The 26,658-nt window shown below is 29.6% G+C and overlaps 2 protein-coding genes and 1 long non-coding RNA gene across 3 annotated transcripts; 2 read left to right on the top strand and 1 right to left on the bottom strand.

The window, feature by feature from the left end:
• Positions 1-3,984: 3,984 nt before the first annotated feature.
• Positions 3,985-9,843, top strand: LOC126845447 (uncharacterized). Its single transcript, XM_050584099.1, has 3 exons — positions 3,985-5,449; positions 5,930-6,473; positions 9,816-9,843. Exons 1-3 carry the CDS (start codon positions 4,099-4,101, stop codon positions 9,841-9,843), a joined length of 1,923 nt encoding a protein of 640 aa, XP_050440056.1. The 5' UTR covers positions 3,985-4,098.
• A 4,312-nt stretch (positions 9,844-14,155) lies between these two features.
• On the top strand, positions 14,156-16,654 carry LOC126845446 (uncharacterized). The gene is made up of 3 exons (XR_007686774.1): positions 14,156-14,426; positions 15,827-15,952; positions 16,605-16,654. It is a non-coding gene; the product is annotated as an uncharacterized LOC126845446 (long non-coding RNA).
• Positions 16,655-24,691: 8,037 nt separating this feature from the next.
• On the bottom strand, positions 24,692-25,713 carry LOC126845444 (uncharacterized). Its single transcript, XM_050584098.1, has 4 exons — positions 25,702-25,713; positions 25,462-25,603; positions 25,195-25,402; positions 24,692-25,100 (listed from the first exon to the last, which is right to left on the bottom strand). The coding sequence occupies exons 2-4, from the start codon at positions 25,520-25,522 to the stop codon at positions 24,692-24,694; spliced, it is 678 nt and encodes a 225-aa protein (XP_050440055.1). The 5' UTR covers positions 25,523-25,603; positions 25,702-25,713.
• Between the last annotated feature and the right edge of the window lie 945 nt (positions 25,714-26,658).

Genomic DNA, 26,658 nt, shown 5'->3' with positions numbered 1-26,658 from the left:
AAAAAATATATACCCAGAGTAGCTTAATATAAACTAATTTCTGTAAAATATTAAGTGAATAATAATTATTTTAAAAACCTACTAATAGATTATAAATAACATTCAGTCCTGCAAGGTATTTTAATACAGACATTTTTTTTTTTTTTTAACCTATATTAGGTTGGTTTACAACGTTTTTATCTTCGCTCTCCATTTATCACGATCTTCAGCAAGTCTTTTTAATCCGGCGTAAGTATCAATCCCTGCGTCATTTTTCAGTTGAGATATGTACGAGTTTCTTGGTCTTCCTGGTGGTTTTCGTCCTTCAGTTGCACCTTCTATTATAGTATGATGCAATTCTTCGTCGTTACGTAAAACGTGTCCCATCATGTCCCATCGTCGTCGCTTTATGGCTTTATTTATGGATCTTGTTTCTCCAACTTGGGTCAGTACATCTTCATTTGTTACTCTTTCTGTGCAGTTTATTTTCTCCATACGTCTCCAACACCACATTTCGAATGCTTCAAGGGATCTTTTTTCCTTTTCATTAATGACCCATGTCTCGCAGCCGTATAAAGCTACACTCCATACAAACGTTTTTAAAAATGTCTTCTTAATTTCTCTGCTAATTTTTTTCGAAACCAAAATTTTCTTTTTCTTGATAAAAGCTGCCTTTCCTTGCCCGATTCTTTGTCTAATTTTCTGCGAGCTTTTTCCGTCAGATATTTAAAATACATTATTTGGTATTGAATATTATTTTTGATAATTCGTTATTAATTATTTTATTATTATATATGTATAATTTGTATGATACGGGATACTATTTAGTTAGTTTTCCTTTTTTTTTAAGTTCGGTAAGACAATTAGTCTGTTTTGATAATCTCACCAACGTAAAAGCAAGATTGCATTAAATTACATTATATATTTATTAAGTATAACGTTTATACGATTATGACCCTAGTTTGATCATTTGTATTAATATAACAGAATTTTTTAATCTAGTTTACAATAATTTTATATTATGCAATATTCTTATTATCTACCTATTATCCCATGCAAAAGGGCCGTACAACAATTTTTTTTCTCACCACAAGTCTTTATCCGGCAATAGGTTCACTTTGGACTGTAAGTTTATAATGTATATATTGATTTTGTGTAGAAACTTGAAAATTAAATATGTTTTATTCTAGTTATTTATGTGAGGTATTTAAACTACAAGTGTCATATGTTCCGTTTTCCTTGCTTTAATATATCTTTTAGGTACCAAAATTTGTTAATAATGTTGTATATTTGTATTTGTATCAATTTATTAATTAATTAAAACACATTTAATTTGTATTCAAGAACATGATTTAATTATTAAGTAATAATAACAACGTGACTGACATTGAACACACATGTACACTAAAAGTCTAGGGAATGAATTGTATCACAATACTGATAATAAGTTTAATGATAGTACAACAGTGCTACTACAAATAATATATCTTCTAAAAGACAAGATTGAAGACAAAGCTCATAAATTCCTACCTGTATTCTTTAACTACAGAATACAAATGTAAGATGTGGTAAAACTAATTTATACTTGACAGCCAAATTTTGAAATCTGTCAACTAATTTAGGTAAAAAGTAAAGTTTTATTTAAATAGTTATATAAACAATTTGTGGGAAATTTCAATAAAATTATTATTATTTTATACCAAATAATATAAAATTATAACATATACTTATAAGTTATGTATATACACTAATATAATGTAATTTATTATGAATTTTGCATTATATAATTTTACGTTGTATAGTGAATACACGATTAATTAGAGAATTGATAAAGATCTAGCTACAATTTGTAATAAAGATTAGAACCTAACTAAAGGCAATGATTTTGATATTAAAATACGAAATTTCTTTTGGCGGGTTTTTGGTAAAATCGATATTGGTACTAACTATAGTGTTACACATTTTATAGGTTATGTAACATTTATTTCTTATCACGTGTTATCATTTTTTGAAAGAACTACCCCCAACTCCAACGGCGGCGGTAGTTGGAGAACCCCTGTTGTCGAGAAAAAAAAGTTGATAACATATTCGCCAGCGGTCACTTATCATTCTCTCGAATTGAGTGACGAGTCATTTCTCTGTCCCTCGCCATCGGCGTTGTTGCGTTTGAGTTTTGATGAAAATTCAATTTTTTTGCATTGTCGTCTAGAATAAAATATTCAGATGTTTGGTAATTCGAGTTGTCGGTATTAATTTTAAACTGTCGATGACGGGCCAAGTCTGTTACTTTTGTGATTGTACACAATTATTGTTATGCGGCAATCGGTATATTATAAAGCGCCGATTAACGGTCCTGCTTATTATGAACCTATAAAAAAACGTATTTGGTAAACTCGATTAGAATAAAATATTCGATATTTGGTAATACACCTTGAATTTCTTGGTCTGTATAATTGACGAGCCTATTACAATATATATTACGTGTTTGATGAACGTGTTGGTTTTTTTTTTAAGAAGAGGGAAAGGTTTAAAACCAACTTGTTAAAACGATAAAAAGTTTTTGTTGACAACAAATACACATTGTGCTCTGACTATGTATGTGGCCGTAATATTTTTGAGCATGTAAAAAAAAAACTTGTTCAGTATGCAATAATCAAGTAGTTACTGGTGAAGGTGTATGTGCCAGCCAACAGTAATACGGCCAAATGGTCAACGGTTAAAGTGTTAGTTTAATATATTTATTTCTATTATTTATTATTATAAACAAATTGTTATGTTGGGTCGCCCTCTCTTGGGCTTGGCCCGGGTGATCACTCTTCGCTTAGCAAAACCTAAGTGAAGATTGTTATTAGATGTACTGTGAAACGTTACATGTTTCAATTGAATGGCACAGGGGAAAAACGGTATTTGTCACTTTATAAAAATTATAGAATATAGCAAAAAAAAAGTTAGTAAATTCCTCTATCTCTTACATAAGAACAAAAAAATCACATTAAATGCTACTATAATAATAAATGTATTTATTTAAACAATCTATTAACATAAATAAAAAAAATTATTGGGATATATTGAAAACAATTTCATAATGTGACTTCTACTGTTTTTCCCTTGTGCCCTTCAATTGTCTACGTGTAATTCACCAGCTGCCGGCCAGTTCTGCCGTACCGCCGACCAGGGACGTTTGAAGAAATGTAAACACTAGATGGTGTGCACATAGTATCAACCTTAAATCCCAAAGTTTTTAATATTTATCAATTTACCAAGGTTCATTGTTATATAATGCTTTAATACCATATGTGCAATATAAATAAGTATCTTACGATTAAAATAAACACTTGAGCAGTAAAAAATGGATAGTACCTCTTGGGATGGCTTTATGGGTAGCATGGAGAAATGTTGCAGAAATACCTTATTAATTCATTTATTAAAATCATCTTTTGAACTAATAAAATAAGATTGTATTTTAACGGTGTTCGATACTTCAGTATTTAACCGTGCTTGATACTTACAATTTTATTGTTCATTCTTATCAATCAGTATTAACCAATATCCTATCTTTGCATAATTCCTGTTCGGACGACTTCGTAAGTAACATTTTAATCTTATTATTCCTATGAACAAAAATGTCATCTGAGTCAAAAGAATATTTTAACGGTGTTCGTGGATTCCACGTAACCGTGTTCTAATATATTATGCGAATAGTCAAACTTTCATTCCTCACTTAGCAAGTTCTCGAGTATAGCGTCAATAGCATTTTGTTATATTAACTATACTGAGGAAAGCATTCTGAGGGTGGGGTGAACACTTTTATTTTATTCATGTTTAAATAATTTCTATTACCTTTTTGTACACCTTACATTTTGCGTTATATCTTTGGGCATAGCCAATTTTAAAGGATTTGGTCATTTCCATTTTGATGATACTGCTGTGCAAGCGGTCACTAACCCAACAAGTCTGCACCAATACTTCCTGTGTTGTTATCATAGTCCAGTCAGTTAATAAACGTCCGTGCGATAGTCAGCATGTTGTTCATACCTGCTCATCATAACCTAACATAACATGGCGCAGACGGTATTGTGTGTAGTGCGTAATTAAAACACTATATAAAATTAAAATTAAATGGCAGAGTACGAAAAACCGGAAAAACTAAATCTAAACGGTAATGTCGAATCAAACTTTGAATTGTTTCGTCAAGAAGTCGACATTTACTTCACGGCCAATGAAACGTACAAAAAATCGAAAGAAATTCAAGTTGCCAGACTTTTAAATATAATGGGAGCTGAAGCTAGGAAGATTTACTTCCAAATAAAAGACTCCATAGAAGAACAAACAGTAAGTGCGATATTGGATGCTCTAAAATCACGGTGTATACCAAAAAGGAATTTGGTTATGTCGCAATTCAAATTCTTCCAACGGAAACAAGTCACAGCGGAACCATTTGACAAATTTTACACGGATCTCAAGGAACTGGTAAAAAATTGCGAGTTCAAAGATGCAGAGAATCAATTAATGTGCACTCAAATAGTTTTGGGAATACAAAACAAAGAAACACAACAAAAACTTTTGGAGAATAATATGGATTTGGAGAAAACTGTTCAATTTTGTCAATCAATCGAGTTATCGGAAAAAAGCAGACAAGAAATTGAAACAACAACAGTAACAGCCAATGGGAACATGTCAGTATACAGAGTGAAATCAAACTATCAATGGCAACAAAACAACGGTAAAGGTAAACAATTTAGTAGAAATAACAGAGATTATGTAAATTTTAATAGTAATATTAATTATAAAAATAAAAGCAATGTCAAATATTTATGTAAAAAATGTAATCGTGAACATGGGCCAAAAAATTGTCCTGCTTATGGTAAAAAGTGCAATAAGTGCTCAAAAATTAATCATTTTTCAGTAGGGTGTAAAAATAAAAAGGGTAATGTGAGAGTAATGGATTTAATAGAAACAGAAAATTTAGATAAAGTACAAGAAATGAGTAGTGAAGAAGAGTACTTAACTGTAAATAGTATTAATAAAGACAGGGTAAAAAATAAAATCGATGACAAAAAGTGGTTACAAGTAATAAAAATTAATAATCTTAATGTTGAAGTGAGGTTGGACACAGGTGCGGAGGTAAGCATATTACCGTATAATATGTATAACAAATTAAATCCAAAGCCTATAATAAACAAATGTAATATTAAAATAGAAACGTTTGGAGGTTTTTTAATAAAACCATTGGGAACAGTATGGGTAGAGTGTCAGATTAAGAATGGAAAAACAGTAAAAGGAAATTTTATAGTTGTTAATGATATAATAATTCACGATGAGCGAGAAAAGAAAATTGAGACTATTTTAGGTTCAGAAATGTGTGAAAAATTAGAATTGGTTAAAAGAATAACATTGATAAACAAAGAAAATAAATTTATGGAAAAGAATAAAGATGTATTTTCGGGGTTAGGTTTATTCCCTGAAAAATGTAAGTTGATTCTAAAAGATAAAATAAGTCCAATAATAAATACAGCTAGACGAGTGCCACTATCAATAAGAAACAGATTAAAAGAGACATTAGAACACTTAGAACAAATTAATGTAATAGAATTGGTTAATGAACCAGTCGACTGGTTATCTAATATAGTAATAATAGAAAAGCCAAATAAAAAATTGCGTATATGTTTGGATCCTCAGGATCTGAATAAATCACTCAAAATAGTTAAATATCCAATTCCAACTCTAAAAGAAATAATACCTAAACTAAAAGGAAAAAAATATTTCACTGTAATAGATTTAAAAGATGGGTTTTGGCAGATAGCGTTAGATAAAGAATCTAGTAAATTATGTAGCTTCTGTACACCATTTGGTACATATAGGTTTCTGAGACTACCATTTGGGTTAAATGTAGCTCCAGAAATATTTTTAAGTTTGTTAAATAAATATTTTTCTAGAATTAAAAATATAGTTATTTATTTTGATGACATCTTGATAAGTGCGAATACAAAAGAGGAGCATGACGCTATACTAGAACAGGTTATACAAGTAGCGAGAGAAAATAATATTAAATTTAATAAAGAAAAAATACAGTATGAAATGAATGAAGTAAAGTTCTTAGGATTTTTATTTAATGAAAGTGGAATGAGGCCTGATCCAAGTAGAGTGGAAGCAATTAATGATTTGAAAGATCCAACAAATAAAACTGAATTACAGAAAATATTAGGAATGATAAATTATTTGAGAGATTTTATTCCGAATATGTCACAAATAACGTCAGCTTTAAGAGAATTACTAAAAAAAGATAGAATTTGGTGCTGGAATGAAAAACATTCGGATGTGCTTAAAGAAGTGAAAAGGTTAATGTGTAACGCAGTAACTTTAGTTAACTTTGATCCTAATGAAAAAATAGAGATACAGTGTGATGCTTCACAAGATGCGATAGGATCATGCTTACTGCAAAATAAAAAACCGGTATGTTTCTTGTCCAGATCGTTAACAGAAACAGAGAAAGGGTATGCTCAAATTGAGAAGGAATTATTAGCAATATCATATACATGTCAAAAACTTCATAACTATATTTATGGAAATGAGAGTATAATTATTTATACAGATCATCAACCGTTAATCAGTATTATTAAGAAGAATATGGACAAAATACAAAACAATAGAATAAAAAGGTTGAAAATGAAGTTACTTTTGTATAAATTTGAACTTGTATATTTGCCTGGTAAACACATGTACATAGCAGATTTATTGAGTCGTAATTATTTATGTAAAGATAGTATAATAGATGATATAAGTATGAATGATGTGGTACACACAATAAAAGTTGGTGAAATTAAGTTTAGTGAGGAAAAATTAGATAGATATAAAGCTAGTGTCAATAATGATTTTTCATTAAATAAAATATTAAAGTATTATAAAGAAGGCTGGCCTAAAAATATAGTAAAGTCTATAGAAAATATGGAATTATTACATTATTATAAATTAAGAAATAACATAACAGTTGATGATAATTTAATCTATTGGGAAAACAGACTGCTAATACCAAAGCAACTAAGACCAGAAATAATGTCAATTCTCCACGAAACTCATTTAGGTATAGTAAAAACGAGGGCAAAGGCTAAACATCATGTATATTGGCCAGGTATAAACTCAGATATAGAGAACAAAATTAACAATTGTGAAGTGTGTCAGAAATATCAAACAAATAATACGAAAGAGCCATTGATTTCTCATGAAATTCCCGACATACCTTTTCTTAAATTAGGAGCAGACATAGCTGATGTGCTGGGAAAGAAATATCTTATCTTAGTTGATTATTACTCGAGATGGCTTGAAATATTTGAGATTAGGAAAATAAATTGTTCATCAATAATAGATAAGTGTATGGAGGTATTCAGTAGGTTTGGAATACCTGAAACTTTAATTGCAGACAATGTGCCTTTTAATAGCTTTGAGTTTCAAAAGTTCGCTAATGAATTAAATTTTACAATAACCACATCAAGTCCTTATTATCCAAAAAGTAACGGCTTAGCGGAAAAATTTGTTGGTATAGCTAAAAAAATGATAAAAAAATGTACTTTAGAAAAAAAAGATATACGATTATATCTATTAAATTATAGAAATTCAATTATAACAAGTTTAAATAGCTCACCGGCACAACTTGCCATGTCAAAAATGTTAAACACTAAACTACCAATAAAAAAGATTAAATTGTGTCCAAAAATTATAAATATAAGCGAGGAAAATAAAAGAAATCAAGAAAGGAGTAAAAAGTATTATGATATGAATGCAAAAGTTAGAAAAGACTTCAGAGAGGGAGAGTTAGTTTTAGTTAAAGACATAAAAAAATCAATTTGGATTAAAGGTAAAATAATTAAAAAACTAAGAGCACCTAGGTCGTATTTGGTTGAGATCAGTGGTGTTATATATAGAAGAAACTCGTTTCACATTAGACACATTTAATAATTTATTGTTAATGTTTTATATTATTATTATTATGTTATTAGAATATGTTGTAGAAGTTCTTATTGTCAATGTTTTATATTATTATTATTATGTTATTAGAATATGTTGTAGAAGTTCTTATTGTCAATGTTTTATATTATTATTATTATGTATATGAATTATTATTTGTAAATAAGAGAGATGTGTTGTTATCATAGTCCAGTCAGTTAATAAACGTCCGTGCGATAGTCAGCATGTTGTTAATACCTGCTCATCATAACCTAACATAACACTTCCCAACCACCCTTATATTATATGCAGCTCTAATATTGGTCGTATGTCGTCAGGTGAATACTAATAATTTATTAAATTATTAGTAAGGATCATAATTAAATTATTGTATAACGATAGTTATCAGACTCCTTTTAACGATGATCTTACCTATGTGTATTTAACCGTGCTTAAGGAGTGTAGGTAATTTTAAAACATTTAGTTTAAACTTGTTCTTATTTTAATAACGTTCGTTTAAATGTATATTTTTTTTTTGATAAAACATTTTGTTAGAAATAAACAACTTTTATTAGCATTTCATGAAATTATTGTCCAATATTTGAAATATTTTTTTATATTTTTCGAACACAATTAGTCAAAATGTTAAATATATTATTAATTCTATAAATTAAGGTAATTTTAGGTGAATAAGTTGCTGCTATAGAGTAGTGCTGGCGGTATTTGATATTTGAATACCGGTATTACGGTATTTAAATATTACCGGTAATTACGGTATTTACCAAAAATACACTATTTACCAAAAATACACTATTTACCGAAAATAGGTATGTATCGGAAATAAGGTAATTACCAACAATTTTGGTATTTGCGGTAATCTTTGTAACTATCACTCATAATATATAAGGTGTACAGAGTATACGTACATTTTATATTATAGCGTTCCTCAAAGTTATTCAATGTAATTTTTTCCATAGATTTAATAAATAAATAAAATTATAATGGTTTAACGTCTGTAAGTTAATTGGAACTATTTGTTTATAATATTGTAATTGTGATTATTTTTAACATTGTGCACATGAATAATCCGTTCCTTTGTTAAATTTACCATTCGTGTCATAATGTCACGTTGTTATATTGACTTAATCTTGAAATATATCAAACGCAATTACCTCAAACTAAAATATGTAATTAGATGTACAAAGAAAAACTTTTGCCGTCTTATGTCCTGTGAAAATTATATTTTCTTATGTTATCCTATTATTTTCATGCGTTTTTATTATAGATATTATACAGTGTGATTTTTCATCGTGAGCCGCTATTGAATCTCAAAGGATTTAATTAGTAATTGAATTTTTTTTTTGTATAATGCTTTTAAACAATGTGATCTCAATATCTCACAAGTTTTTATGTTTTAACTCCACCCAAACTAACTATTTTTATATAAACTTTTAAATGGTGACGTGGATATTTTATTAACTCTTTTCAACTAAGAATATTTTACTAAAAATGAAGTGCACAAAAAAATGAAATTCAAACATTGACAATTTTGTTTAATATTTTGTCTTTAGATCGGAGTGTTTTTCTGCTTAAAACTTAATACTAGATTAATGAATATTTATTGATGGTAGTTAAAAAATAATGTACTAATTCGTAACGAAATTGTATGTGTTCGAAAATATTTTAATAATCTCCCTCCCCCGGGAGAAAGGTTGAAAGTGTTTTTAAATTATTTTGGCGCAGTTTTAAGATTAAAGAACTGAAACTGAAGTTTTTTTTTGGTCAAAGTTGAAAAACGAATGATTCGGATTTTGGTTATATTACATCAAATCAAATATCCATCTTAAGTAATTTGATAAATTATGGATAATTATTACAAACACTAATATTTTTAGTAATTTCAAAGATATAGATATAACCTAAAAAAACCAGTACAGTGGGGTCGGTGCATAGTGGGGACGGAGCATAGTTGGGTCGGGGCATAGTGGTGACGGGGAGGTCACAGGTTTACAGGAATTTTTAAATCTGAAAGTGATAAAATCACTTTCGAAAAAACGCTTCGATGCAAATCGGTAGTTAGTATTTTCAAGCCAGTACAGTCCAAACCAAGCACAGTATAAACCAGCAAAGTTAGAAAGTTTTAAATGAAGGTTCTGTATTTACAAATGAGCATCAAAGCGTTTATTTGAAAGTGATTTTATCCGAGAGGACTAGTACAGTAGAGTATTGGCATAATGTAATCAAAGCAATGAGGAAACGGAGAGGTCACAGGTCTACAAGAATTATTATAAGTAAAAGTGATAAAATTGAATAAAATCGCTTTCAAATAAACGCTTTGATGCTCATTTGTAAATACAGAACCTTCATTTAAAACTTTCTAACTTTGCTGGTTTATACTGTGCTTGGTTTGGACTGTACTGGCTTGAAAATACTAACTACCGATTTGCATCGAAGCGTTTTTTCGAAAGTGATTTTATCACTTTCAGATTTAAAAATTCCTGTAAACCTGTGACCTCCCCGTCACCACTATGCCCCGACCCAACTATGCTCCGTCCCCACTATGCACCGACCCCACTGTACTGGTTTTTTTTTTTTTTGCAAAAACTTAGTGGACCAAATAACACAAATACAATGTCTTGTTATATTTTGTTGGAATGGTCGACGATTCATGTTTCAATCGTTTGTACTCCATAGTTTAAATTATAATCGCTTATTCTCAATAAAATTAATATTTATGTATTATATACTTCCATTATAGCAATCTCACACAAACTATTTATACTTCACAGATTATATTATTTCAAAGCTATATTATACTTCTATTTTACTAGATTGACAATGTACAAAATAAAATGCAACTAAAAAAACCTTTTCATAGATCCTTAAAATGTAAAGGGTGGGTTAGTGAAACGGGTTTTACCATTTAAATACATTAGAAAATCGCCGTTTTACTGCCTCATCCTGTATATTAATTTCTTGTTATTTTCTAAAGAAAAATCGATTTTCTTACATTTAAATTAAAATAAATCGTATACTGGTACTGTGATGGAGAAAACAATAAATTTTACCTACATTTATTACTTATTGGTTAAATATTACTAACGTGTATAGCCACTAGCAGTCGGCTGTTGCCTGTTATTTAACAATAACCTTTAATGGAGTTTTTAAAAATTGTGTTTTTTTAATGATAGCATAGGAGCAGTATCATGATGTTAAATGTTTACAAGATTTGATCTAGTCATAAAATAAAGTATTATCATTTATGACTTAATTATTATTAAAATTTATCTTAAAAGTAATAGTACATAGTAATAAAATAATGAAATATTTTTTACAAAATTAGAGCTACAAGTTGATAAACTAAAAAAATAAAATTAGCACGAAGCAGATTATCTAATATTAGACAATTTAAACAATCAAGCGTGAATCTCTTTAAATGAATAACAGTATAACAATATACAAAACATTAGTTTTCCTTTAAAAAAATTGTGTAATAAAAAAAACATTTTGAGTCGGTATACTGCATAAAAACCAACACTTAATCTGAATCCAAAAAACAACACTCCTCTTCATTATTTGCAGGTAGTTGGACATTAAATACTCATAGTTAACCTTCGGTAAGGTTATATAACGCAGGCTATAAAATAACGAGATAACGACAGTGGTTTTGTCGTATCAGAATCATTAAGTGTCTTAATAAGTACACGACCAGGTTTTTTTCACAATAAATCGAGTGTCTACTATAATCAGTTACACGATTTAGTCGCCTGTGATATCATGTAATAAACACAATATTATGATACCGATCATTGGGCCCTAAACTAATCTAACACGGATAGACGTTACCAACTGATAGTTTTTAGTGTCTGTTCGTTTCTCACATCTGGTACACTGGGTTTTTAGTTAAAAAAAAAAAAAAAAAAAAAAAAAAAATTAAACTTTATGTAAACTTTAAGTCAAGAGTGGTACTTGAGCACAAAACCTAATAGTATCATTCTGTATAGATATAAATAAAATTGTTTTAATGATTTGATCAATTTTTTTTAAAGATTTTAGGTGTTTTTGTTAAAATATACGCAATGTGCGAAAACACGGTTTTCCGGCAATTAAAAAAAAACTGTAGTGCCGAATTTTTCACCCGCTTAATATGTTATGGATACATATGAGTTCCAACTACTGGCAAATTTTCAACTCAAAAGTTTTAAAATTACGGCTAAAAACCCCGAAAAACAAAAAAACTTGTACCCCCCCTAGGGGGGCGGGAAATGGGTATATTTTGAATTTGACAAAACTGACGTGCGCGGGCATAACAAATAAATATTTCTTATACATTTCAACTCGATCCGACTCTTTTTCTCGATACTATAGCCAGTAAAAGTTCTAACTTAAAAACTCGTACGGTTTTTTTTTTGTTTTTTCAACTTTCGTCTATGAAGACTTAAACTTTTTCAACTTTTACCCCCCCAAAGTACAAACTAGACAAAATTTGTGATTTATAGAGTTGCTATTCAAAGGAATTGGTCTAGTATTAAAAAAGTTACAGTGTATACAGCGAAAAAAAAAGCCCACATCAGAGTAAAACCAATACCTTCTCGCTTTGCATCGAAGCTAAAAATATTATGAAAATACTACAATACAAACAGCGCATATGAGAAAGTATTTATATGAAAAAGCCGGACAAAATTATTTAATGAACTTAGTGGTCAAAACAAAATAAATAATAAAATTTAAATTACAAAAAAACTTACAATATAAAACATTATCTGATAAATTTATCAGGGACTTTGTTGAATAGGGCCCACGCTTTTTAATGTAAATCTTTTTAGTCAAAAATTAAAGATGCTTATTATTTAAAATTGTAGTTAATTTTCGGTTGTTTTCAAAGTAATTGACATTTTAAATAAAATATGCTACAATTGAATGGTAAATTGTTCTTGTAATAAAATAATTTTTTACTTTTTAGTTTACTTTTTACTATTTTTTTTTTTAGGAAAGCATGTTTTTAAAAAAGTTTTTTTTAAATTTATATTTTTAGTTTTTAGTCCTATTAAAGGTATTTAATGATTGCTGAATACATTACTAAATTAATTTTGGAAGATTTGGAAAAACATGAAATTTTAGTGTAATGACCCCCACATTTGACCCTGTGTAAGGCGACCTAGATGTCCGAGTCCCAATGTGATTACGTGATATTGTATTGTCATCCAAGATGAGTGTCTGAGCTAAGTTTTAGCCCTCTACAACATCGGAAAGTGGGTAAAATTAATTTTGCAAGATTTGAAAAATACCCGTACAAACGTACGTACGTGTTAGCGAACTAAAGAAAAGCATGTAAAAACATGTAGATAATCATAAAAAATATCATTAAATCATAATAGAAATATGTTTTTGTTTTGTTGATTTATTTTTACAAATTATGATATTCGCGTTGTCCACATATTGCAACAACTCTTAAAAAAACCTAAATATTGTAAGTTTTTTTTTTTTTAATAATTTACTACTTCACTGATTAGTAGTAAAAATTATTTTTTGGAACAATTAGAAATAAAGTGTACAAATAGTATCTATTTTTTTGGTTAAATAAAAACGTTTAATTAATAAAAATAAATAATTGTGAATAATGTCGTTTATAGAAATTTGCTAAGATTGTAGTACAAAAAAATAATATCAGGAATAACAACATACATAATAAACTATTGTGAAACCTACCTTCTTAACTTTTAAGCTAGAATTAAATGTGTTTTTACGATTCATACTGAAGTGTCCAAAAATTAATATCGAAACATATAAAAACTGAATAAATCATTGCATACGTGTTAGCTTCTGTTTTATTTTTATACTTTGTAAATATTTATTATATTATCATACACTTGGAAATGTATAACTATTATGGTGATGACCCACAAGTGAGCACAAACTATTCGTGTATATTTTATCATTTAAACTTTTCAAGATTGTTCCTACGCAATAATCCAAGCGTTTGGTTTTGTGGAACATTCTACTCAGATAACAGTTATCGGTCGAGTTCAGCTTTATAGTATAATATTATTATAAGGAAAACTAAACGTTAGAACATGTATAGTGTAGGAATGTTACAAGGAACCATGTAAATAGTATAAAATGCTAAGAGGCGAAATGTATGAACGACATAATTTAGGTTGTGCGAATAAATTGGCAAAGAAAGAACCGGATGATTGCAGAAAGTGATAATGTAATTAGCACGGTGAAATATTATACGCCTCAGCCCGCAAAAATACTATTGATCGTTTGAAATAATGTCGAAATAACTTTGACCCATCTGAATTGATTTATGTTTTGATGACGCACAGCGCTACCGTCGCTTTCGACGCCTGGACAAAACGCTGGATGTGTAGTTTACCCTGGATATGCCGCTCTAGCAGTTTTGCAGCTACCCTTACACGAATAAGACGTCCTTCGGCCGGCATCGATCGTCCAGAAAAAACTCAAAGAAAATTGTTCAAGGCCTAATCGTTCAACTTATCCGAGTGAGTATTGTTTTATCGTTGTTATTTTAACAAAATATTTCAACCGAATAGTCGTGAGCGGCGTTAGACGTATTTTTTTACTTAATCCAGCGACACGGTAGTGGCGCGAAGCTTACCGGGGCGTGTATACTATACACAAAACACCGCAATCCCATTAAACGCGTGTAAATTTTACCATAAATTTCGGAATGAATTTGTGGGCTAAGGGCTGGACAGAAATGCACATACGAGATATCAATAGATTGGGAAAGTCGTGTAGATCGGATCGAACAAACTAACTTATCGATTGGTTGAATACTTTCTTAGTTACAAGCAAAAAAGTAGTACAACATTTCTGAGGTTTCCAGATACATGTTTTAGTAAAAAAATTATTATGATGACCGCGCGGTGCCAGACGTTGTGCACGATGGTGAGGGGTCGGATCGGGGGAGTCCCCACCATTGTTATGTCTACAGCTGTTTGTTGTGTATTGTGCTGTACCTTGTGGTGTGTTGTCTTTGTGTATAAATTGCTAATAATAATACTGACGGTTATTACTTTATTTTTATATTATAATATAAAAAAAAAAAAATACTGATATCCCAACAAAAACCCTTCGTAAACTCGGTGTAAATGGTAGCTAGGAAAAAAAAAAAAATGTTTCTACATAAGCTTAAATTACGTGATATAATATAGGAACTAACTAAGCACCATAATGTAATATATTTATTATACATCGTTGTCAACAAATAAAATCATTCGACATATCAAACCAGTCATGAAAAAATCGAAATTTAGTTTACTTGGCCGGAAGTCTGTTTTCCTGCTTCCTACCTAGTAAATATAGCACATGTTATAATAGGGACATAGTAGGATAACTATAGTAGGATAACTATAGTAGGAAAAAAATTTAACTTCCAAAATATGTAACACTCTCTTTCCAAACAATACCCTGTGATTTCTTAACGCACTACACCAGTTTTCACTTAAAATAATTGATATGTTGTCGTTTTTCAAAACATGTTTGTTCATGCTGTATTACAATATTTGACCATATTCAAATTTTTATGTTTTTTCTCGAGTCTTATCATCTTTTGAAACAACGAGTTTTTAGGTTTTTAACCCCTTCTCAAACTAATTATTTTTATAACAACTTTTGAAACTTAATGGTAACGTATATGTTCTATTAACTTTTTAATTAAAAAATAACTTGCTAAACATTTTGTAGGGCGTTAAAATAATCCCCCGGTATATACCTGTACCTACTTTTGTCTAAACACATAATATGATGTACCTATATTTGCAACCAAATTGACTACTAATTATGTACACGAAAGTCACCTATACTTAATAATAAAAAATACATTTGTCATTTATTTATTTTTGCTTAATTAGATTTAATAGGTCTTTTCGTCTTTCAGCTTACGTGCGATCGATCAAAATGGGACATATAAACATTTTATTCTACTTGTTTTACATCAGCATCCTCATGGCAGTAGGGTTCAAATTCAGTTACCGCCACCTTTGGACTTTTTTGGAACTACTGAGTAAGCACATTAGTCATGAAAAACAAAAAATACATTAAATAATCAGCAGCTTATCTTGATGGTCATGAATTATAACTACCATCGTCGTCTTTCGTAAAAAAAATTATTAAAATAACGACATCCGTCTAGAGATACCGTCGCTTAAGATGCAACCTCATAGCTCATTTTTCCAAACTTGACAGGAGATTAAAAAAAAGTCCGTTTCAATTACCAATATTACCATTCTATGACGTTATGATGATTATTCGATTATAGCGTCATCTATTGTCTTTATGATAATTCCGAGCCCGTCAGTCGATTGCCTGCAGAGTAGATTAAAGCACAGTGGACACGTCTTAAAGTAAAAAAACATTTTCTCATAGAGTCCACTATCTTGTCATTTAACCTAAAATTATATTTATACACAACTCATGTATAGAAAAATCCACTACATTGATTTTAGTATTAACCTTTTTTAAGTGTACAGGTATAAAATAAGCCGTGGATTTCCCTCGTAAATTGAAAAAAAACAGTGTGGCCAACTTGAAATCAGATATGAGCTGCTGTTGCATCTTGAACGACGACACGCTATAGTTGAACCTCGAATCGATCGGGGCTCATAGAATTTAATATAATAATATTTAACGCTTTTAACGATAACGATTGTTTGTAGTAATATGGATGATTGATAGCCAACTTATGGAGGTATACAAACCAAGCAACTTTGAAATCGACGCAATGTGCGCATGGAACAATTTGAAAACGACACTAACAGCCATTTTTTATTTTGTGCTACCCATGTTAACAAAGCTGTACATACTGATCCCCTTCTTAGTGTATATATTTTTTAAATATATGAGTCTATTCCACTCAATGCGACTATGCATAAAAGTCACCGGTAAATGGAATAAAAATGGATATTTGACCAACTGGTTCAATTATTACACATAATATAATAATAATCATATATAAATGGACTGTAGGTCACGACGTGCCGTGATATTATATCACCTCAGTATCAATAAACAATCTTTATTAAATGAAAATTAACTAAATTTAAACGTTACTACAATTTATCTACTTTTCTTGTTTTATTTTATCATTTTATTTAAAAAATTAAATTTACAGCATAAGAAATAACAAAATGCATTTAAAGTATATAAAATTTAAAGGTTTTTTAATCATTTTCTGCATATGGACTTAACATAAAGTTTTTGTGAATTTTTTTTTAAAGTATTAGTATTTGTTTTTTTGTTTGCACTTATTTGTAAGAACGTGAATGATTATACAAATATATTAACACATATTTTCCACTTTCAAATGTTGTTTTTTTTTTATACATTTGTTTTTGTAATATCATATGTGTACCAAACCTTAAAAATATATGTTTTTTCCAATTATTTTTTTATTGCATATTAACTGAATTTCTACCATTACAATTAAACAATTCGTTTGCCTAAACTTGTACATTTATTAGGTCTCTGTTACGATGGATTCTGGCAAATCCATGCGTATTGTTTGGTAAGCATTTGAAGTATTTTTATTTTAACTTTCGACTTATTATCTGATTCTAATAGATTAGTAAATATCAGATAAACACAGACAATGATACTACGATTTTCGGTAGTACAATTTGTTAAGCTATATAATTTTAATCAAACAAAATAATTAAAATTTACTTTTTGGTAAAAGTGATTTGAAAAAGGTGATGCACACATTCTCAGTTCCTTATCGAAGTTAAAACACTTTTAAAAGTGAATTTTTAAAAAATGTTATTATAAAAGTCCGTGTAACATGTTTCTGGGTTAACTAATTTTAAATGTTGCATCAGTTTGGATACACACAAAATAACTATTTGGCGTCGCTGGACCAGATATCAATTCCAGGATCAGAAGCAACTACCGATCGAACATTGCAAGGTGGTAACATAAGAGAAAACAACATTATTTATCTTCACTTACTGTCGCTTACTTATTTTATACTTATAATATTTATGATACTTAAAATCAAGCGCAATATTAATGTCACACAAACTCGAACAATCGTTAGAACCTAAATAGTGTGACATTTGTTTATGATTACCGTAATTAAAGATATATAGTACTACGACGAAGGACAGACGTGTTGATGGGTTTATTTTACACTGTAATTGAGTTAACAATGCCGGATTGTAAGAGTCTAATGGTACCAAATAAATCTGATAAGGTAACGACCGATTAAATTCTAATTGGAAAATATGAAGTCCATGTGAGAACCGTAAACATTAGGGACAGAGTTGGGTTGATACGAGTTCAGAAATGAAAAGCGCTCATAAAATATAACATCATATTTATCACATTTTAGAGGTTTACATGTTTCGATTTGGTGCAAAACGTGTGATTTCCGGACTTCATACGTCTAAAAAAAAAAGTAATAGTTTTTTTAAAAAACATTTTTTTTCATAACACATCATTTTCATTGATTTGAAAAATATTACAATACATTTTATTAATTTGTTTATATTTACTTAATCTTTAAGTAATAATAAATTAAAAAATAAATGTAATGTATGGAAAATAAATATTTATTTCAAGAAATTAAATTTTTTCTTTTCATAGTTTTTTACACAATTTTTACGATTTTTTTTTTTGTTTTCACCTCTTCCCAACATAGTTGTTTTAATAGCAACTTTTGAAACTTAAATGGTAACGCATAGATTTCATTAACTATTTAAATTGAAAATAATGAACTAAAAATATTGACTGGTCGATATCCAGTTTTGGATAGCTATTTTTAATGTTATTGAAGTGTCATGTTTAGGGCAGGAGGATTGTAGTATTATTTTTAAGTTGAACACCATTCACTATGTATTTAAATTGATAACTTAGCAAAATATATTGACACGAACTATTAATTGGTAATAATTACAATAACCTGGTAAAATATTAAGAACTGTAGAAACATTAATGCTTCTTCATGAGATCATATTTAACTTATCGATCATTAATGATATAATAAAACACCATTTTCATCTTCAAAATTATTGTTTGATTCCAATGTTTTGTTTAAAAATATCATTATAAAATTTTTGGGCATCTTCAGGATTTGTGCTGACAAACATTCTTCTATTTTTCTATCAGAATTAGATAAAAAAGTTGACACCTGGTAGACAAAAATACTTAAATAAGCAATGTAGTATATTTTTTTAGAAAAACAAGGATACTTAGATGGTAGTTTGTCTGCCGTTGCTTGGCTCTTTGGACTAAGCAATAATAAATCATTGCTTTCAATGGAAATACTTAGCAAAACTCAGAATTATTTACTATAATAGGTCCAACGTTTTAAAGACTTCCTTCTATAAATTAATTATTTTTGTATGTAAAATGTTTTAATTATTCTAGTTAAAAAAACATTATAATAAACCCCCAACTATCGTTTGTTATTATTATTATCTTTACAACATTTTGTAGCCTCACGTGTTGGCCAGTAGCCCAACCACGCGATATCGTAATCTGCTGTTCTTAAGTTATATTTAGAGTACCTGGAATCAAAGATTTGTTTAGACAGGTTTATTTACCTTACTTCAGGATTGCCAATTAGTGCGATTGCAAGCGATAGCTGTCAGTGTCAGTGTATTCGAATGCTATTAAGTTTAACTAAACAATTCAGAGCTTATAAATTACAATATTTCACAATAAATCATAGAAAAAATATATAATTTGTACAGTTAAAAAATTAGTACGATAAGAAGGATATTAGAATAATAAGAAAGATAAATATATTAGCTGTGTATGGCGGGTTTGAAGATACCAACAACATGGTGTTCATAATCAACATATCATAATGGTCGGAAGAGTGGTGTTGTAGTTAGGTGAACAGGTCTCAACACCATCAAAAATAAATACAAAATTATTTATACAGACTACGGAGCTCAGATATGCTAAAGATGACGATTTAAATAATAATTATCATATGAAGACCAACATTTAAATATTTAAAATAACAAAATATTATAGCATCAACGTACACCGGTGTAGATTTCAAAAAGCGAGTACAATTAGTATACTATTTTTTAGGTAGCACCAAAGATAAAATAGGGGAAGAGGAAAAGTCGGAGATTTATAAAATACAACGTGATGAATGTGTTGACAGCTATGTAGTTAAGACATTATTAGATTTAAAAAACACATGAGGAACATAAAAAACCAAAAAGTACACAAATCTCCAGATGCGGAGTATTTAGTGGATACTAACCATAGCATTGTTACCGAAATGGCGAAGTACATATGTACGCTATAGAGTATTCTTTTTGTGGTTAAGAGTTTATTTAAATAGTTTATTTTTTTATTTCTTTCCTCCTTTACTCTTAAAAATAAGAAAAAAAATATTTAATGCAAAATAAAGGAATCGTTAGTTTTCCCCTTAGAGAGAAGCAACTATACGTTCATCCAAAAAATTATAAAGCTAAGAGTTCTTCCAAATGATAACACAAATTTGTATTTTATCAGCGTGACCAACTCCGAAACTACAAAATATAAAATCACATTCTATCAGTCTGCCAATCCTATCAGAATAAAAGTAACTAAAATACAACTAACGTTTATCAGAATTAACGGTTATCTTAGAACCTGGTTCCGGCAAACCGCAAACGGCATAATTCAAACAATATAAAAATAAACTGTGTTAAAATATTGAAAATATATATTATATTTTCTTAAATAGTACATCTTTTTACGATACATTTATAATGACAATAAAACAAATAGTTCATATGACGACAACGATAATTATTGGTAAATAAAATTTACTTTCGTTTTTTATAAATATTAAATGAATATTTTTATTAGAATTCTTTTTAAATTCATAATTCAAAACTCTTATTTTCACATGATATAAACATGCAATATATATATATATATAACATAATATATTAATTAATTATTGTAGTGACTAAGTTCATACGTACACTATGTTGTACTAATTTGTGTGACAATACTATTACATCCTATTTAACAGATATGGTGTTATTTTTTGTAAAATTGTTTTAATTGCTGAATAATCCGTAATTTATGATGTAAATTTCACCACACAAGCCGTCAAAAGCAACGTCTCTTATTTAATACTTAAATGTTAAACGTAGACCATTTTGTCGAATTTTCATCATCAGATTATTTGTTATTTATTTATTCGTATGGCTACACACCGTCTTACAACTAAATCTATCGACCTGTCCAGGTGCGGCTAAAGTATGTGCAAATATGTCCTGATGGATAATTTTTTTTATTACACAATATTAAATTAGCTGTTATTGATGACGAGATATTATTATCCGATATCGGTCATCCGAACCGCCCAGATGTTGGCGTTCACTTGTTGCGGTGACATAATCGAATGCGGTTTAACGGTCCCTACGAAATAATATTATCATGTCCATTATAATAATGTGCACGACCGCGGCTCTAAAAGAAGAAGTGTCCTCTCCCCTAAAAAATAATCCAAAATCTCCTCTACAACATCTGTTGTGTCGTTTGTTTACACGGTAAGTGAACGGGCCCATGTAACCGCTTAGGATCTCAGCAACAATAAACAACGTTCGATAATAGAATTATAATATTATTATCATCCCGTCTTATATTGACATGGATATGTCTTTTTATTATATCGATACCTTTTGTTCGGGGTCTCGTCTCAAAAATCGTTTACGTCCGAACCTTTTGCGGTTTTACGCATTGTATTGCGGTAAGATAATAACATAATAACAATAATGTCATTGTATACGGTATACCTAATAATAACATCTTATAATATTGTGGCAATGACACACAAAACAAGTACCTAACCGTAATGGACGCAATATTTGGCACCGTCCCAACTGTCATGATTCGACAAACGTTATTTCACAACTAGTATTCTGAATAAGTATTGTATTTCACAATTTTACAATTGTACAAAACTATAATATTAATAACATAATTTAGAAATAGTCAATATTAAATAATGATATAAAAATCTCTAGTGGTAATTCTAATAGAAACGTCAAAAAACGAATTTTACAGAAAAGAATATGGGTTTTATAGAATTTTATTTTTGCGTTATTATTATCAGGAGTCGTTTTTCCGATATCAAAGGGACTTTTTAGGGTAATCTTTGGGCATTTGTAGGTGTGTCCTCGAGGAGTCTCTACTCTTTCATAATAGTCGAATTTGACCATAGGTAAACTAGTAAATTTTATTCACTTGTTAAATTTATGTTTCATATAATATACAAGTGACAAGTTAAAAAAAATTCTGGAAAATATTGTAAAAAAACTTGTTTTTCGTTTCATAAACAACAATGATTTTTAAAATATATTGAAAATATGATAACAATTTGACTAGTCTCTGGGAGTATAGTTTTTTAAGTGACAATTGTTATTAATATTATTTTATATTTATTCTTAAACACTAAGAATTTTTTTAAAATGTGGTCATCCTCGTTTTTAAGTTTAGACAGCGACGGTGAAAATTTTATCATTCGCCGAAAAATAATGTTCCGTTTAAGAATTATTAATAATTGTATTGCTCGATATGAATACAACGCACAGTTCAGATTGAACTCGGTTAAGTTGGAGTACATTGTCAGCCGTACAGTTCATCATACAAAGAGAAATCATGTATTATCCCCCATTCAACAAGTACATATTTTATGCTTGCATTTTTTGGGAAGTGGTACTCAGTAGCAGTCTGTCCGGTCCTAATAAAATTGGTCCGGACCGTACCATGAAATAGAAAAATACTACTTATCCGGACCGGACCGACATGTAAAATATTATTTTGTAACTCGGACCAACCAAGCCCGGGTCAAAATTATGTTATTAAAACCCGGACAGGATTAAAAATGTTTTAAGATGTCCGGGCCAGAACAAACCAAACCAACTTGGCTAAGATAAAAATGGTATTATAATCGATACTACCCGACGAAGGAGTGAAACTGCAGGACTCCTCAATAGGCCTATTGGCGTACGCGGACGATTTGGTATTAATGGAAGAATCACCGAACGCACTGAAATCACTGTTCGACCGTCTACAAAGAATGGCATCGAAAGTAGGACTACAGATAAACGAAACCAAAACGGAGTACATGGTCGTTGGCAGACGAGACACTGCGGGTGTGTACTTATCCTTGAATGTAAGGAACTATGTTTTCAGCAGAGCCAAGCAGTTTAAATACTTAGGGTCAGTTATAACTGAAAAGAATGAGATAGTCAAGGAAATTTCAGCAAGGATACTTGCCGGCAATAGAGCTTACTATGGACTAGCAAAACTGCTAGGATCCAGATCTTTATCGAGGGAGCTTAAGATACAGCTATATACGACATTACTGCGTCCAGTTATAACTTACGGAGCGGAAACGTGGCCACTACGAAAAGAAGATGAAAGAAAGCTGATAGTATGGGAGAGAAAAGTTCTAAGGAAGACTTATGGACCGATGAAAGATAGCAATAGCAATGAGTGGAGGATAAGAACGAATAATGAGCTGGAATTACTTTTCCAAAAGCCGAATATATTGGAGACAGTAAGGAGTAAACGACTAAAGTGGACTGGGCATGCTTGGCGTAGTCAGAATCCTTTGTTACGTATAGTATTAGAAAAAGATCCAGTATGGAAGAGACCACTGGGAAGGCCTCGTATGAGATGGGAAGATCTGGTTAAAAAAGATGTAAGTGCCTTAGGTGGAGGATCAGATTGGAAGGTCCGAGCATCCGACAGAGATGGTTGGAGGGAGGGGTGTTTGACGGGATGGTTCTAGCTGCCGTTTACCCGAAGAAGAAGAAGAATCGATACTAGTATAGGTGTGCTATGTATATCATATACCATGTACGATAGGCGACAGTTGATTTTTAGTTTACCATATACATAATTTGTTACACCTTTACGCCCGTTTAAAAAGTGAAACAACTGAAAAAACTTGATTTTCGAGATTATTGTAGCATATTTTAAATAAATATATTTTTATTGTGTAAAAACGTCATAAGTCTATTATTGTGTTTCACCGATAGATTACCATTTATACATTATATTTTATTCATTAAAGGTAATTTTTTTTTATAGTTTTTGAGTAATTGAAAGTTTAAATAAATATCGAAATTTAGTGTTTTTTATTGTTGATACCGCATGTTTTTACAGCCAGAAATGTTGTTTACCATGATTTTTTCATGGAAGAAAAATATATTTTATCAAATATGATGTCACGTGTTTTTTACCTCCACCGGGCTTAACCCTTTTATCAGGGGTTCGTAATGTGTGGACGTTGTAACTGTACATTGGTAAATGGCGCGAAAAGTGTAATGCGTACCACGATTTAAGATAATATGGTTGCCCAACGAGCCCTGATAATGTGACCGCCAAACTGTCTTCGCTGAGAATTGCTATGTGCAAATCACTCCTAGCGCTTTTAGCGGACAAACCACAAAACCAGCATTACCACTTTTAAGAATATTTAGCTTTTTTTTTTATTGACGCCTACAACCTGTATAACAATCACGATTTAAAATAATTATTATCATCGTTCTTAGTCCTTTAGAGATAATCTGGTAATATTTCAGGATCTAAATTTTTAATTGTGTAAATACTAAAGAACAATTTTTCATTATTAATTTTGTTGTCTTGTTTTATAAAATAAAATAATACAACCCTGTTTATAAATTATTATTATAACAAATACTAGTTGCAACGTTAAATAATATCATTTTTGCATTTCTTTGTATAACAAACACACATTTTTTTAAAATTTATTATAATATCAAGTGTTTACTAATTTAGCCAGTTTCTTCTTTGTTTTATTTAATTTTTTGTTTTTCTGGTTATTAATAAATGTGTACTGGCGCATTCTCATTATAATATAATGTGTACATATATCAGTCAAAACATTTTGTTTGTGTGCTGCACATGGAAAGTCAAAGATAATTTTTTGTTTCAAAAAGTCCTCGCAAATCTCCTCAAATGCATTTGGAGAATTGATAAATTGTGATATTGACAACTCCAGAGTTTTTATAATTTTATAAATAATACTATTAGGATGTGTTAGGTATCCTCTACTTTTTGCAATTATTAAATCAGCATTAGTATCATATTCAGCTGTGTTAAGAGTTTTTATACTAGAAGCACATAATTGACATTTAGTTTTAACTGTCATGCGTTTTGCCATGTATCTATTACAAAAAATAAATGAAATGAAATTAATACAATTTAAAGTAATTGGCTAATTAATTCCTTGTTATAATGATAAAATGTTTACAAACTAACCCAGCTAAATAATATACTATGCAATCAAATACGGAAGAGTCAGAATAGTTGTGCTCTATAAAAATCTCATCTACATCCCAACATCCTTCTTCAGAAATGTTATTCAGCTTTTCTTTTAGCTTTTCGATTTTTTCAGATCTAACGGATGAGCTATCATTTAAATTTTTTACATCTCTCAAATCTTCTAACGTAATAATAGGAGTATTATCTAAAATATATATTTTTTTAATTTTTCACTTTTAAGTATCATGCAATATTTTACATTACCTTCAAAAATCATACAGTTTCCACTTTTTGGAGGTTTTATTAAAGAGTTAAGTGAAAGCATTCTGTATAATTGAAGAAATGATGGACATGATGGGTGGTCATTAGGACCAGCTGCTACTTGTCTCACTATTCCGAAAAATTTCTGAAATATAATATTATTTATTTGTTGTAATAATTTAAAATGATTTCATAGATACTATATTTTAAAACGTGAAATTTAGTAAAATTAAGTAACATTACTTCCAAACAATCTTGATTAAATTTTGATGTCAGTACATAAGAAAAATGTTTCTTTTTAAGTAAGTAATTAACTGCATCTATTGTTGAGGCTATTGTTATTTTTAAACCATCAGCAGTATTTTGTGTTAAAAAATTATCTTTTTCAATTAAATTCTTTGTCAAATTAGATTCCCAACACTTAATCCACTCTAACGTTTGTTTTAACACCTGAAGTTTAATAAATAAAGTAAACATTGTTTAATGGATATTTATACAATTAAAAATAAACCAGTATAACACATGCATCCAGTTCCCAAAAAGACAATTGAAACACACAACACATAATAAAAACCTCTAAGTCTTTGCTATTCTCTCGTATTCCTTCAGCAGGAAATTTTCTGTTTAAGGCATCAAACATATTATTTACTACAATGGTAAATTTGATGGTGTCTTCTGCATCATTGAAGCAATCATACTTTTTCTTTTTATAAAATTCCATTCCATTGGCTACAGACATACTAAACAACTGAAATATAATTAATATTCTATGTATTATATATATATAACACAAAACAGACAATATTACCTGAGCAGCATATTTTACTTTCATTTTACTTAAGTTATTTAACTCAAAATGGTTTTTTGTTAGTTTTGGGCAAACTTTTAGGAGTGAATGTTCCTCAATTTTAAAAATACTGTGGTAGTGTTCCCACTTAATAATGGCATTATTAGGGTGAATCTAAGAATATCAGTATTAATGGATATATTTAACCTTTGAAACATATTATATGATTACATACTCTTAGTGTTTTCTTCTCATATATACGATTTCGAATTGTTTTTATAAGATGCGGGGCATCGGAGAAAACAAATATTTTTCTTGTGCTATCAAATGGATTAACAAAATAGTTTTTAAAGGACTCTGATTTGGCACTTATCTAATGGTTTTAAATAAAAGTAATAAAAAGTGATATTAAA

The sequence above is a fragment of the Adelges cooleyi genome, unplaced genomic scaffold (assembly GCF_023614345.1).
Source record: "Adelges cooleyi isolate 19-005CV unplaced genomic scaffold, UGA_ACOO_1.1 ACOO_flye_CR_arks_rails_tigmint_CR_PRNA_785, whole genome shotgun sequence".
Lineage (NCBI taxonomy): Eukaryota > Metazoa > Arthropoda > Insecta > Hemiptera > Adelgidae > Adelges > Adelges cooleyi.
The sequence above is the reverse complement of the archived record's forward strand: the minus strand, read 5'-3'. Positions and strand labels throughout refer to the sequence as shown.

Bases quoted from the DNA above. Each gene is read 5' to 3' on its own strand.
- LOC126845447 (XM_050584099.1), top strand. From the start codon at position 4,099: ATGGCAGAGTACGAAAAACCGGAAAAACTAAATCTAAACGGTAATGTC. The intron at 5,450-5,929 runs GTAAGTTGATTC...TTAAAAATATAG, and splicing joins AGGTTTATTCCCTGAAAAAT to TTATTTATTTTGATGACATC. The intron at 6,474-9,815 runs GTATGCTCAAAT...TAATATTTTTAG, and splicing joins TTAACAGAAACAGAGAAAGG to TAATTTCAAAGATATAGATA.
- LOC126845444 (XM_050584098.1), bottom strand. From the start codon at position 25,522: ATGCTTTCACTTAACTCTTTAATAAAACCTCCAAAAAGTGGAAACTGT. The intron at 25,403-25,461 runs GTAATGTAAAAT...TATATATTTTAG, and splicing joins AAACTGTATGATTTTTGAAG to ATAATACTCCTATTATTACG. The intron at 25,101-25,194 runs GTTAGTTTGTAA...TTTTTGTAATAG, and splicing joins ATAGTATATTATTTAGCTGG to ATACATGGCAAAACGCATGA.